This window comes from Capsella rubella, unplaced genomic scaffold, assembly GCF_000375325.1.
Source record: "Capsella rubella cultivar Monte Gargano unplaced genomic scaffold, Caprub1_0 scaffold_4, whole genome shotgun sequence".
NCBI lineage: Eukaryota > Viridiplantae > Streptophyta > Magnoliopsida > Brassicales > Brassicaceae > Capsella > Capsella rubella.
The window spans coordinates 5,285,168-5,300,484 of NW_006238920.1; the positions used below are offsets into that span (position 1 = coordinate 5,285,168).

General features: G+C 33.3%; 2 protein-coding genes and 1 pseudogene across 2 annotated transcripts; 2 read left to right on the forward strand and 1 right to left on the reverse strand.

Annotated features, from left to right (window-relative positions):
• Positions 1 to 172: 172 nt before the first annotated feature.
• LOC17890231 (epoxide hydrolase A) lies at positions 173 to 1,456 on the reverse strand. Its single transcript, XM_006295969.2, has 3 exons — positions 955 to 1,456; positions 628 to 869; positions 173 to 549 (listed from the first exon to the last, which is right to left on the reverse strand). The coding sequence occupies exons 1-3, from the start codon at positions 1,444 to 1,446 to the stop codon at positions 303 to 305; spliced, it is 981 nt and encodes a 326-aa protein (XP_006296031.2). The 5' UTR covers positions 1,447 to 1,456; the 3' UTR covers positions 173 to 302.
• A 2,105-nt stretch (positions 1,457 to 3,561) lies between these two features.
• On the forward strand, positions 3,562 to 6,813 carry LOC111831069. Its single transcript, XM_023784580.1, has 3 exons — positions 3,562 to 3,568; positions 5,193 to 6,082; positions 6,220 to 6,813. The coding sequence occupies exons 1-3, from the start codon at positions 3,562 to 3,564 to the stop codon at positions 6,811 to 6,813; spliced, it is 1,491 nt and encodes a 496-aa protein (XP_023640348.1).
• A 3,785-nt stretch (positions 6,814 to 10,598) lies between these two features.
• On the forward strand, positions 10,599 to 12,722 carry LOC17888735 (annotated as a pseudogene).
• Positions 12,723 to 15,317: the final 2,595 nt, after the last annotated feature.

A 15,317-nucleotide genomic window follows, 5' to 3' on the forward strand; every position in this document is an offset into this window, starting at 1 on the left:
TTGTAAGAAATGTAGTTTCTAAGGTTGAATTTTTTGGAACTAGAAAATAAAATTTGAAAAATAGCGTCTTAAGATATATATACACTGCAATCGATAAAATGTGATATGAAGTTTATAGTGTAACTAAAGTTTGAAGTAAACTATATATTTTAAATAGTTTGGATTTAAAATATAGTTTTTAAGGTTTGAATTTTTACGGAACTGGAAACAAAAACAGCCCCTTAGGCCATCCTCAATGGGAAACATCATTATTCTCATAATTCAACATATTATGGAACTTGAAAGAGTTTGAAAATCAAAGATCAGAATTTGGAGATGAAATCAAGGATAATTTGGAGAATCTCTTGAGGCTTTTCTTGGTTAATGAAGTGAGCAACTCCTTCCATGACCACAGGCTCTTCAAGCAGAGGCACATCTTCCTTAAACTTAGGACCGTTTATGTATTCTTTCACACCAGGCATGTAGTAAACCAGATCAAGCTCCCCTATCACAAACTTTGTAGGCACTTGGATTTTGCTTCCTACCCATGGACCTAACAGCTCATTGTTCCTGCCATTACAAAACTCTATCACACTTCTACCTAAACAATAGGGACCGGACAACATTTTGTCTTGTTCAAAACCTTACCGGTTAAAGTTACGGTAGTAATTGACTGGACCGGAGAAGCCTTTCTTGTCAAACTTGCTGACGAAGTAAGCAACGTCTTCCTCAGTTAGCCAAGATGGTAAAGGTATAGATTCGTCTTTGGACCCCCAAAAGGTTTTGTCTTTCGGTATAATAGGCGGTCCAGGAGTTCTATAAGTGAGAAACTTCTTCATAACTCTCTCTGTTCCAACCTCTGCAAACTCAGCTTCTATACCTCCAACTTCCTAAAACTCCAACCATCAAAACCCTATATAACTAAAAGATTCCTTCAACTTCAAGTAATTAGCAAAAAGAGTATAAAGAACAAACCTGAAACCTACAAACATAGTAATCATCGCCGTAGAAAGCACGCATGCCATCAACGGGCTTCACGGTAGGATCAGATGGACGAAAAGAGAAAGGAACACTAAGGTTAACCAAACCTTTGACTTTATCTGGTCGGAAGAGACATAAGTACCAAGCGATGAGAGCTCCCCAGTCATGTCCAACCACAAACACCTTCTCATCCTCTGACGCGGTTAACTCGGATATGACAGCGATCATATCACCTACGATGTTGAAGCAAGTGTAGGAAGAGATCTCATCCGGAGCATCGGAGTCTCCGTAACCACGTAAGTCAGGAGCCACGGCTCTGTAGCCACGAGCGGCGAGTCCAGGGATCTGGTGACGCCATGAGTACCAAAGCTCAGGGAAGCCATGGAGAAGGAGAACTATAGGACCATCGGAAGGGCCTTGGATCGCTATGTGAATGTCTACGCCGTTTCCTTTGACCTTTCGGTGCTCCATTGTTGTGTGGTTCATAGTGGCTTGAGATCTTGAGTGACTAATCTTTATACTAGATGGGTTTTATCTTGTGTTTTATCTCCGACACGTGTTAATTTTTTTTGCTTATTTGACGTTCTCACTACGTTGTTACTTGGCGTCAATCTACCAAACTCGTACGAGTGCAATGAATCGAATTTGGCATGATTTGACATTTCGGGCATTTATAAATGTTATTATGACATACGTAATATAAGTGTGATAGATATGATTAGTCGTCATTTTAAAGTTTAGCTTTTTAAACTAAAATATTCAATCCAAACCTATAAAAATATTTAAAAATTATTAAATTTATTATATACCAATTAGTGCTATTTTTTAAAATTTATAAAATGCGTACTTTAATTGTCTATAAAACATATTTTAGCGCTATTTAAAGATATTTTTGTCTACTATTTAAAGATTTCTTTTTATGTTTAATTAGTTCACTAAAGGCCAGACTAGTTTAAACACAGCGGTTGCATTTGTGATTAATGGGAGTTTGCGGAAGAGGGCGGTTGTGGTTTCAAGCGTTATTAAGCGTTTTAAACGATTAGTTAATGTTTAAAAATGGATGCATTTGCAGGAGTTTTATAACCGGTTAAGTAGAGGGTGAAAAGTGGTTAAATCAAAAAGTGCAAAAACAAATATAAATATAATTAAAAGGTAGAAATATATCAAAACTATATTATTATGATAAAATATATTGAAAAATTAAATATCATTAATAAATAAAAACCATAAATAAATTACTGAATATTTATTAAAAAACAGATATATTTTTTTAGTAAATTTTATTTATGAAAAGTATAAAACTTTTAAACATGACTAAAAATTACAAACCATAAATAATTACTAAATATAAATACTAATTAGTTATTCAAATGTTAAACAAATAAATTTTATAGAGAAACACAAATAGTTAATAAAATAATATTGGAAAATAAATTTAGAGAATGATTATTACTCCCTCTGTTTCACAAAAAAGTGTCATTTTGACACATTTCACACAAATTACGAAAAAATAAAATATACACATACGCCCCTGTTTAATGAGTGATTTATGTGTTTAATTAGTTTTAGATTAAGGATAAAATTAAAAAATTTAATGTAAAAGATGCATTGGAAATGTAGAGTGACACTTTTTGTGAAACAGAAATAAAACTCTAAATTGACACCATTTGTGAAGCATATAGAGTATTTGAAAATTAATGTGAATATATAAGATCTGATAATATATATTATATTAAGAAAAACCGTACAAATAATACAGTTTTTACTTTTATTGATCACAAAAACTTTACCAAATTTTTATTAAAAGTTTTCCACTCAATTTTTCTTTTTACAGTTTTTATATACCATTTTTTATAGAGAAAATAGATTTATCTAGCACATAAAAAGTGGATCCGAACTGTTTTGGCCCATACAAAATTGGATCGACTAAACTAGCCCAAAAAAAATGCGAAAAGTCCCAAACCCACCCGTTTTTGCCGTTTATTACATTTGTGCCATTTATTTAATTTTTAACCAAAAAAACAAAAAGTTAAAAGAGAAAAATCTAACCCTAATAACATTTGTTACTGTCGGTTTCCTTTTCAACTTTTCGCTCTCGGCGATTCAGTGGCGATTCCGGCGAGATCCTGTCCGTGAATCTCCGGTGGGTACGGCGGCGTTTCTGGGTATTTTCCGATAAGAAGCTAGTAGATTTGTTTGGTTGTTCTTTCAAAGAGTATTAGATATAAGAGAAGTAATAGAAAAGTGACGGAAGTAGTTTGTAGGTTTTGAATCGACGACGGTGTTGAGGCGTGGGCGGCTGGCAATCGTAGGCGGGGTTTCATTCACGGGTTAATAACCGTCGTTGTTTGGGAAGACGAAAGGCGGTTGGTTAGAGGCGGACAACGATTCGTATTCTTAGTCGTCTCTAGTGTGGAAGGTTTGTGGTTTGTTTAAAGTTCCGGTTATATTGTTTTGTAGAGTTTATTTGCTGTAAGTATGGTCGAATATGTAATAGAAATAAAGTGTGAATGTTTATTTGAAGGATTTGAAAGGACAGCGAGGAGAGGGTAGATTTCTGGGCACAAAGCGGTGTTGATTGAAGAGAACCGAGTATTAACAATGTCAGGTAAGTGTATATATCATACTAGGAGATTGTATGTATAATTTCTGGGTTTTAGATATGCTTGTCTTTGTTATGACACTTTGATCATCTATTTTAATAAGACCAAATGTGGTGAATGATAATTATATTCGAATTTGGCAGGTTGGTGTTTTGTATGATAGAGTTAGGAAATTATTTAGAAGTCTATGGTATAGTAGTTTGATGTAAATTTTGATTTGGTTATTGGTTTGGCATTTAATTGGAAATCGGTTCGGTTAAAGTGTAATGAAAATGACATTTGTGTGTGAGTGAGAGTATAGTCAGAGTAAGAAAATAGAGTTTCTTGGCATAGTTAAAATGGCAAAGGAATGTTAGTTTTTGCATAGAAAACATAAGTGAAAATAGATGATTGTTGTAGATATGGTTTTATGTGTTTCCTATGGTAATGACATTTATTTAAATGTTTGTCGTATTTATAATTGTGTATTTAGAAGTGTAAGTTTGGAGTAGTTTGATGTAAAACTGATTTGCTTTGGTGGTTATTTGATTGAAATGGAAATCGGTTCTATTAAAGTGCAATTGAAATAAGATGTGAGTGTGTGACAGAGAATATAGACAGAGTTAGTAATAAGAGTTGTGTGGTATTGTAAAATGGGAATGTTTTGTTAGCTTGACCATAGTAAACATAAGTGAAAATAGTAGAATGTTTGTAGAATTGGTTTTATGTGTTTGTTATGGTAATGACATTGATTTAAGAGTATCAGTTGGCTTGCATAAATGGTAATAGAATCGGCTAAATATAAGTGTGTATATAGAAGTGTAAGTTTGAGTAGTTTGATGTAAAACTGATTTGGTTTGTTTGTATTTGATTGAAATGGAAATCGGTTCTGTTAAAGTGTATTGAAATGAGATGTGAGTGTGTGACAAAGAATAAAGACTGAGTTAGTAATAAGAGTTGTGTGGTATTGTAAAATGGGAATGTTTTGTTAGCTTGACCATAGTAAACATAAGTGAAAATAGTAGAATGTTTGTAGATTTGGTTTTATGTGTTTGCTATTGTAATGACATTGATTTAAGAGTATCAGTTTGCTTGCATAAATGGTAATAGAATCGGCTAAATATAAGTGTGTATATAGAAGTGTAAGTTTGAGTAGTTTGATGTAAAACTGATTTTGTTTGTTTGTTTTTGATTGAAATGGAACTCGGTTCTGTTAAAGTGTATTGAAATGAGATGTGAGTGTGTGACAGAGAATATAGACTGAGTTAGTAATAAGAGTTGATTGGCACAGTAAAGGGAATGTTTTGTTAGCTTGACCATAGTAAACATAAGTGAAAATAGTAGAATGTTTGTAGAATTGGTTTTATGTGTTTGCTATGGTAATGACATTGATTTAAGTGGAAATCGGTTCTGTTAAAGTGCAATTGAAATGATATGTGACTGTGGGATAAAGAATATAGACAGAGTAATATTATTAGAGTTGTTTGGTAGTGGAAAAATTGTAAATGCATTTGACATATAATTAGAGCATGTATATTATAGTGTTATAAAATCGATTTGTATGATCATTGACATAAATACATTTATCATATGAGGCCCTAGTTATTAATTGTAAGAGTTTCTCACCTTATAATTGTTGTGGATTTGCAGAAAACGCATCTACAAGTGTTGGGAAGGGTAGGAGGTACCCTCCAAGGCTGTATCCGGAAGGAAAATCTCCTCTCCTGAGAAAGAGCATGCACCATAATTGCACACTGGCCAGTTTTGGATTCATGAAAGAGTGCATAGGTGAAGATGTGTATAATGACATCCGGGATCATTCACAAGTTGGAGTTGTATTGAAGCTAGCGGATTCTGATTATGTTTGGTGGGGAAAGCTTATCCATTACATCTTAACTCGGCAGTTGGCAATTGAGAGGAAATATGAGATCTGGGCCTTGATTGAAGGTAGTCCCATTAGGTTCTCCCTCCATGAATATGAAGACATAACCGGCCTCAATTGTGCTCCATTTGTAGATGATGATATAGTGGAGGCTGATCACAGAGATTTTTGGGCTGAGTTGGATGTTGAAGGAGCTGTAGGGCCCAACTGGTACGACTTGGAAAAAGCTTTGAAGAGTTGTAGGACTTGGTCTGCTGAGAAGAGAAAGATGCTTGGACTCTTATTTGTGGTCCATGTAGGGATTTTGGGAATCGCGAGGTCAAGTAGGATTCCACTTGACTATGCTAAAATTGTGCTGGACAGTGGTGTTTTTGAGAGATTGCCTTGGGGAAGGATTGGTTTCAAAGAGCTCATTCAGTCCATCAAAGTGGTGTCCTATGAGAATGACAGTTATGCAATCCACGGATTGGTGCATGTGCTTATGATATGGGCAATGGAGAGTCTTCATAAGCTGGGGGAAAAGTATGGAAACAAAAAGAAGACAGATGAAGATGAGACTCAGGCTGAAGATGTTGTCCCATTGTTGGAGTGGAGTGGAGGCCGTCCAAGAATCGATATATGGGAAATTTTTGCCACAGAGAAACGAATTAACAAAAAGGTGCTTCTCAAACTTTGTACACATCCCAAATGTTTTTATTTCCTATTATGTCTACTAGTATGTTGTGACAGAGTTATTGCATAGAATATGTTATGTTCTCATAGAGTTTTGTTCTGACTGACTTATCCTTTATGTAGCTTTCAATAACTAATGTGGCCTGGCGATCTGAAGAGGATATATACCCTTTCTGGCCAGATGAAGAAGGTTTGTATCCGGAAGGATCAGTTGGAATCAAGCTTCTCGACAATTTGTTCGAAGACATCTTCCTTGGCCGTGTGGATTCAACACAATGGGAAGTTGGTAAAGAGAAGGTTGTAGGTGAGAAGATGAAGGAGAAGATGAAGGAGAAGAGGAAGGAGATAGTGCAAAGTGATGATACACTTGACCCTCCACCTAAAAAACCAAAGACTAGCTTCAAGAGAGCAAGAGGGCCTGTCAAGTTGAAGGATGTTAGTGATGATAGTGGAGAGGAGAATGAAGCTGGTAAGAAGGAAGAAGAAGAAGTGTCAATGGCGGTCGTGATAAAGTTGCTCCTAAGTATGTCTGGCAAGATGGATTCTATGAATTCAAACTTTGGAGTGCAACTCAATATGCTAGGGACTCATGTGAAAGAGATTGAGAAGAAAGTGACAGTTCTTGAGGGAGATGTGGGACAGTTGAAGAAAGCTGATGAGATCCACAATGAAGTCAAACTTTTGAAACACACTTATCATCTTCAATGTACTCTCTAAAGCCTCTTTAGAATCAAATGTTTGCCCAACATCTAACTGAAATTCACGCGTATTTAATTGTTGCAACACATTTGACATCTTCATATTACTCTTGGGAGCTTCAAATCCGTTGGTTTCTTCTCTCCTTCCAACATTAACCTCATCGTGATCATCCTCTAATTCCTCTAATACAAACTTACAAGGCCTACCAAACTCTTCATCACCTGAACTTGCTCCATCCGGATCCTCACAACAATCGAACCTTCCATCATGTTCTTCATCTCCTTCATCATCATCATCATCTTCTTGAACATCCTCTTCCGTAATAGGCCCTTTTTCAGCTGCCTTCCTCTTCAAATTATCACCATCGTTCCTCACTCTTGCTTTCACTTCCGGTTCAGTTTCCTGACCTGAATTTGATGGAATAGTCGGCACTATATCTTCGATTTGCACACACATACGTCTTATAGATTCGCTTTTAAACTGCCTAAGAAATCCTTGAAATTGTCGCCCATTACAAACAAATACAGGGGGCGTATCCCAGGTAATGATACAGACCTCTTCTTGGTGAATAATTTGTAAGATAGGTGGACCTCATATAAGCTTCTATCGACGCTGAAATCTTCGTATACCATTCGAATATACTCCTCATACGACACTTTCCTTGTTGCAGATAACATCCTGCTACCTTTTTTTATCATCAACCATGAATACCCATCGTGTTTGCCAAAATTTCCACTTCCCACAAACCAAAGGTATATCCTCCATTAATCTTCAAGAATTGGTTGCTCAAACTTTGATTTTTTCTTCTTTTGGTTGTTTCGTGAACAGTCTATGGCTGCCCAAGAACGACGAAGAAAGAGTTTGCTATCCGTAATTGCAGCTAAACGTAAGGGTAATTTGGGTTTTTTAGGTACACGTTCGCCCTTATAAAACCCTAAGAAATAGTTTCTCTACCACGATAATCTACTAACGTTGACATAGAGTTGTACCTGAAAGAGTTAATTGAAACAGCTAACTCTATCTTATTACTATATCTCTAACAACATTATGCTAGTTTGGTCATGGTAAGTCTGTCGTAACTGGAAGCTAACTCTATTATGTTTTGCTTACTCTCCCATCACTACAACAACTCTCCCATCAAAGGATTGCCCTCACAAAACCTCTTTTGGACATCAAATGTCTACCGTCACAGTCCGAAACTCTATCTGATATCTATATTTACAATATAACTCTTCCTGTCTTCGACTAACTCTACATAACTACTCTACCACATTCCACAACTCTAAGAAAGTTTCATCCAAAATCTACCACCATTACAGTTACTCTATGGACCAACTCTAAGTTTAACCTTACTCTGTTGCTTAACTATAACTCTCCCACCATGTATGCTCAATGTACCGAATAAGTCTATCTATCTACTAACTCTCCCACCACTATATATGACTCTACGAAACAACTATACCAAATGTGTTTCACTCTCCCACACAACTCTAAGAAATATCTTCATCTCTACCATAACTAACTCGTAGACTTATCACTTGGCGGGAGTTTTCCCCCCCCCAAAACTGTGCAGATAAACGCCTTTTCTCTCCAACGTGGCATTTCTTTTTAATGGCATGTTTCGTAATTATGTTTTTTCCTGTAACTCTAACCAAAGGACAAACTTGACTTTTTCGTTTTGAAACTACCCCCTCCAATTCAATACTTAACCAGTATTCACGTGCTAATCTCGCACTTTACCCTTTTTTATATCTTTGCACTATTTCGTTAAAGTTTACAGTTTTTTTTGTACAGAAACAGTTACCAATCGGACCCAATAGTCATATTTTCCTAAATCTACACACATCTCATTTTCATCTTACGAAAGAAAAAAAAACACATCTCCTTTTTTACCTTTTAGCTTAAAAATTGCTGAATAATCCATACCGTCAAAACGCATTTTTTCATAGATGCCCGAAATGTCAAATTATGCCCAATTCGATGTTGGTGTATATAACACATCTCGTGAGTAACGTACGTGGTCATGTACGTATGTGTTGTTTCTAAAAGCAACGATTGATTAAGAGATGCATCTATTGGTTAACATCTATTGGTTAACACCTCTTGGTTAACACCTCTTGGTTGCACCTCTTGGTTTAATATAAGTAGAAGTCACGTTGTCGAGAACAAGGAACTGAGAAAGAAAACGAATACAAGAGAGATAGTGAGATTAACAATACAAAAGAGATATTTATAAGAGAAAGAGAGGTTGAGATTGATTCTAATCCTCCTCTTCTCTTAAACAATTTCTGAGAGTTTCAAAGTAAAGTTTGCAAGGGTCTTTGTAAGGTGTTAATACAAAGATCGATAGTTGGATCCTCAAGATAGACGCTCACGTAACTACATACACCAGAGTAGGGGCGAAATTCTGTCTTAGGAGATTGCTAAAGCAAGCCTCTATCATTCTACAATTTGTTTAAAGTTTGAAGAAGAAGAAATCATCAAGTAAGTTTGTGTTCTTACATAATTTATTCTCTTTATTATTTCAGTTTCTTAAACTTTAAAGAGAGTAGACGTATTTATTACGTAAGTTTGATTTGCATCTATATTCTAGAAACAACATTCGATTCATTGCACTCGTACGAATTTAGTAGATTCATTGACGCCAACATTATGAAAACGTCAAATAAGAATTTTTTTTAACACGTGTGGAAGATAAAACACAAGATAAATCCATCTTATAGAATTAAGATAAAACACAAGATTAATCCATCTAAGTATCCCTATATTAGTAAAAGAGAAGTACAAAATAAAATACGGGTCGGGTCAAAATTAAAAAAATAACCCGATTTTAACAATTGAATATTTCAAAATTGGATATCAAATTGGGTTTGGATACATACATCGGATACTTTCCATATCTAATTTAAATATTTGTTTATTTCCATAACTAATTTTATGATTTCCTAATATTTCTCTAACTAATCAATTATTATTTTCTTTAACTTTTATTTGATATTATTTTTAATTTATGATATTATACTATATAATAAAAAATATTAAATAAAATTAAACTTTTTTTGCATATTTTGCAATTTGAATTTTCAAAACGGACATATAATACTCAACTACACTCGGTTAATTCTTTTGGACAATGATTTAAAATTAGTATGAGTATGATCAATATTAAAACCATTGTTACATGAGCATATTTAAAAGTCTAAAAAGTTTCAAAATATTATAGTGAAAAGGTTCATATATATAAAAACATTTAGAATTTAAAATATTAAAAATATATTTTTGGAGACATAGATGTAATTTTGGAGACATAACTTTTATTGATAAAATATATTATATTTCAATCTATATAAATTTTAGATAGTTCGCGGGCAGTTTGTTAAAATTACAATTATAATGGTAAAGCGAGTTATGAATAATGTTTTTTACAAAATGAATTCTGTTACGGGTTTGTCCTTAAAAAAATATATTGTAAGTATGTAGTTTTTACATATATCCCTACTTTTACTACAAAAATGATCAAATTGAATAGTTTGTGCTGTTAAATTTTCACTGTTTTCTAAATTGTATCAAAACTCAATATATTATTATTTACTCGCTTTTTGTTTATTATTTTATTTAAACTTATTACACAAATATATGATTCACCGTAATCGACTACATTGCAATAAAATTAAATTATAATATATTATAATCCGTTAAAAGTTATATATGTAATTATTTCCCCCACGCTGTAGCGCGGGTCCGAACCTACTAGTATATAAAGAATAGTAACACTTAAGATCTATGAAACCACACAATTAATAATGGAGCACCGAAAAGTAAAAGGCAACGGCGTAGACATCCACGTAGCGATCCAAGGCCCTTCTGATGGTCCTATAGTTCTCTTCCTCCATGGCTTCCCTAAGCTTTGGTACTCATGGCGTCACCAGATCCCTGGACTCGCCGCTCGTGGCTACAGAGCCGTGGCTCCTGACCTACATGGTTACGAAGACTCCGATGCTCCTGCTGAGATCTCTTCCTACACTTGCTTTAACATAGTAGGTGACTTGATCGCTGTCATATCCGAGTTAACTGCGTCAGAGGATGAGAAGGTGTTTGTGGTTGGACATGACTGAGGAGCTCTTATCGCTTGGTACTTATGTCTCTTCCGACCAGATAAAGTCAAAGGTTTGGTTAACCTTAGTGTTCCTTTCTCTTTTCGTCCATCTGATCCTTCTGTGAAGCCTGTTGATATCATGCGTGCTGTCTACGGCGATGATTACCATGTCTGTAGGTTTCAGGTTCGTTCTTTATAGGGAAAATTAGCTATTTAGTACGTTTTCAGGAAATAATATGCTGAATGATACGTTCACTATTTATAATTTGCAATTTAGGTTGTTATGTAATAGAGGGGGTGTCTAATAGAAGTGTTTGTGGGGTAAAGAGGTTGTGAGTGAAAAGACAAAAAGGGGCAGCAGAGTCGAGCGAGTGTGTTTTCGGCCGAGAGGGAGGAAGTTGATGCCCTCCATCTTTTCTTTCTCTCTCCATATATATATATATATATATTATATTTTTTATTTCTTACAATTTCCACTAATTTAATAACTAAAATATTAATTATATGAATTTGTTTTTAAAAAACTTTAGAAACAGAAAAATCATCTTCTTTTTTCTCTACAATTTGATATGCATATTGTTTAATATTTTCAAATATATTTCATTCAAATTATGATTCGTACATTTGTCTATCTATACAGAAAGACATATATGTACAAAAATAATCATGTACAATATTTTATATCCGTACATACATTATTCTGTACGATTGTATATCTTTGTACATATATTTAAACTGTACAGTGTTTATATCTGTACAATTATATATATGTACAAGTATATATATACAATTATATATGTACATATATTTTTCTGTACATATATACATATTTTATTCATATAAATTATATAATATACAGTAAATATGAGTGTAAAAATAAAAATTGTGTATATATATAAATTTAATGTATCAGAAAATCAGAAAAAAAAATTATATTAATTAATATTTTATTTATTAGATTATAAAAGAGAGAAAAAGAAAATACAGAAAAATATATAAAAAAGTAAGTTTAATGGCATTTAGAGTAAATATGAGAGGGATGAGAGGGTTATAAAGTCTTCAAAATAGTGGAAAATAGGGAAAGGTGACTAATTTGCCAATTATAAATAGTAATTGTACTATTTACTAATTAAGTTTGAAAAATGTACTAAAATCCCAATTATTCCTTCGTTATACTCTTCTTGCTTATTACTTGAAGTTGAAGTAATATTTAGGGTTTTGATGGTTGGAGTGTAGGAAGTTGGAGATGTAGAAGCTGAGTTTGCAGAGGTTGGAACAGAGAGAGTTATGAAGAAGTTTCTCACTATTAGAACTACTGGACCGATTATTTTACCGAAAGACAAAACCTTTTGGGGATCGAAAGACGAATCAATACCTTTACCGTCTTGGCTAACTGAGGAAGATGTTGCTTACTTCGTCAGCAAGTTTGACAAGAAAGGCTTCTCCGGTCCATTCAATTACTACCGTAACTTTAACCGGTAAGTTTTTGAACAGAACAATATGTTGATGTCCCTATTGTTTAGGCAGAAGTGTGAAATGAGTTTTGTAATGGCAGGAACAATGAGCTGTTGGGTCCATGGGTAGGAACTAGGATGTAAAATCCAAGTGCCTACAAAGTTTGTCATAGGGGATCTTGATATGGTCTACCATGTGCCTGGTGTTAAGGAATACATAAACGGTCCCGAGTTTAAGAAAGATGTGCCTTTGCTCGAAGAGCCTGTGGTCATGGAAGGAGTTGCTCACTTCATTAACCAAGAAAAGCCTCAAGAGATTCTCCAAATTATCCTTGACTTCATCTCCAAATTCTAATCTTTTTATTTCCAAAGTCTTTCAAGTTCCATAATAAGTTTAGTTATGAGAATAATCCATACATATATCATAGTTATGGTTATTTGTGTAATATAGTTTGATGCGTGCGAATCATGTGACGTTATTCTAAGTTATAATAAGATAGTGATTCAATATATGACGTTTTTTTTTTTTTCGTTGTTCGATTTTAACATTATTCAAAGTTATATTAAGGTGATGAACTCATATTTTCAAATGATTGATTAGGAGCTTGGTGGTTTCATTGTTGATTCCTTTTTACTCCTTGCTAACAACTAGTTTTAGTTACACTCTAGATTTGTTTTCAGTTATGTAACCTGCATTTCACATTTTCCCATACGGTTTTATGCAAAAACAACCTTTCTTGGCAAAGATTTCATTCACATAAAACCTCAAAATAAAGGGTAATTCATACAAACTGAAGCTAAAGCAATACAAAGAGAATAAAGATAACCAAGTGCTAATAGCTCAATTGGTAAAGATCTCTGCCAAAAGCTTAGAGGTCGCCAGTTCGAGTAGCACTTTAAACGCGACCATATAACATATTCTGGTCTCGGACCTGAGGGGATGTATGAGATTCGCCTCAAAACCTCTTTGATTATTAAAAAAAAAAAGAGAATAAAGGTAAAAGGTCAAAGAGTTTTCCGAAAAGATTCTCAATACAAACTTAAGCTAAACCAATCTTTTTGGAAAACTCATTGGGAAAAATGCCATAAAAATCCTGGAGAGTACGATTTCGTTGATTTAAATCTCGAACTCTCCAACTGTTGATTTAAATCACAAACTTTATGTTGACTCTCTCTTTAATATGAAACTTTAGTTGACTTTGCCAATTTAGGCACATCTTTAAAATGCCAAACGGAGCAATTAAACGAGGTTAGATGTCGTTAACGAAATCCGTCAAATATGAAATGAAACCGTTTTTGACATAACCCAAACACTTAATCGATTCAACTTTATGTTAAGTGTTTTGGGGAAAAAGTTGAATCGATTAAGTGTTTGGGTTATGTTAAAAACGGTTTCATTTTGTATTTGACGGATTTCGTTAATGACATTCAAACCCGTTTAATTGCTCCGTTTGGCGATTTAACGATGTGCCTAAATTGGCAAAGTCAATTAAAGTTTCATATTAAAGAGAGAGTAAACAGAAAGTTTGTGATTTAAATCAACAGTTAGAAAGTTCGGGAGTTAAACCAACAAAATCGGGATTTTTATGGCATTTTTCCCAAAACTCATTAGCCTTTTATCTTTATTTTCTTTATATTGTATTAGTTTCGACGCAGGAGAGAAACTCCTTGTTCTTTTATTGTATTGATTAGTTTCAATGCGGGAGAGAAACTCCTTGTTCTTTTATTGTATTGATTGATTCATACGTAAAACATTGAACATAAGTTTATGATTGTATCCATAAACAAAGCATCTAAATGTGAAGGTGACTTTGCCATGGTATTGTATATCTTCTTGACTACTGAGATACTTAATTATATAATATTTGGTTATACATCAAGAATCAAGAAATGTGAGTTTGTAGTATTATAGCATGCACAAGTTTCAGAAGTAATTCTCATTACCAATTTCTTTCAAGTATTTTTACAGTATCTAGTCAATCTAAGTACCTACGTATAAGGTTAATTAAGTGTTTAAGATTAATATTATATATACACTATAGTTTTTTGGTAAATAGTTTTTTATTCATCCTAATTTAATTGACCTAAAGAGTCTATGTTTATTTATCCACATTATAATCAAATATCACTCACAATTCATATCGATTATAAACTTAATTAAAACATTAGAATGTGTTGGTTTTGGTATCTTAATAAGCAAACAAAGTAAGTTTGAACAAATCATTACAAATATTCTCATATACAAAAGAAAGGGTCTTATAGAAACAAAATCAACGGAGGTAAAATAAAAAATAAAATAAAAATCAACGTTTTGATCAATTAGTTCTAATATATATTTAACTAGAGAGGAGACCCGCGCGTTGCGCGGGGTTGTTCGCTATGAATTTTTCCTTAATTATTTTTTATCTTGTGTTATATTTTTAAGACTAATGATCGTATGTACATTTTGTGTCGTATTTGTTTGGCTATATTTTGTTTTTTTTTTCTTTCTATATTCAAATATTATAATCTTATACTGTTAGTTATTCATTTGTGTGGCACTGTTGTTACTCGTATTCCAATTAATGTTTTTGGTTTTGTTTGGACGAATGTATTAATATAGTTAGATTAAAAGCTTTACCTTAAAAGGAAAGTTTGACTGTAAACTATTTTTTACTCTTTTATTTTGTTTTTTCCATTTTTTATTGTCATATTTTTAAATTTGACTAAAAGTTAATTTATCATATTTTTAATTTTGTTAAGTCGTTTTTATCTATTTGAATTGTGGGTCTTATCAATAGAGAATCTCAAAATTTTAAATATTAACCCATGGTATAGTATTTTTTTTTGTTAAAATCTTTTTTAATTGAGCATGCAGTTATGACATGTCCTGCCAAGCTCATATAATGCATAAAAATTTCTTTGTGTTTGATTTAAGAGTCGATCTAAATTTTAGATAGTTTACTTACTTTTTTAATTTTATTTTACTCGAT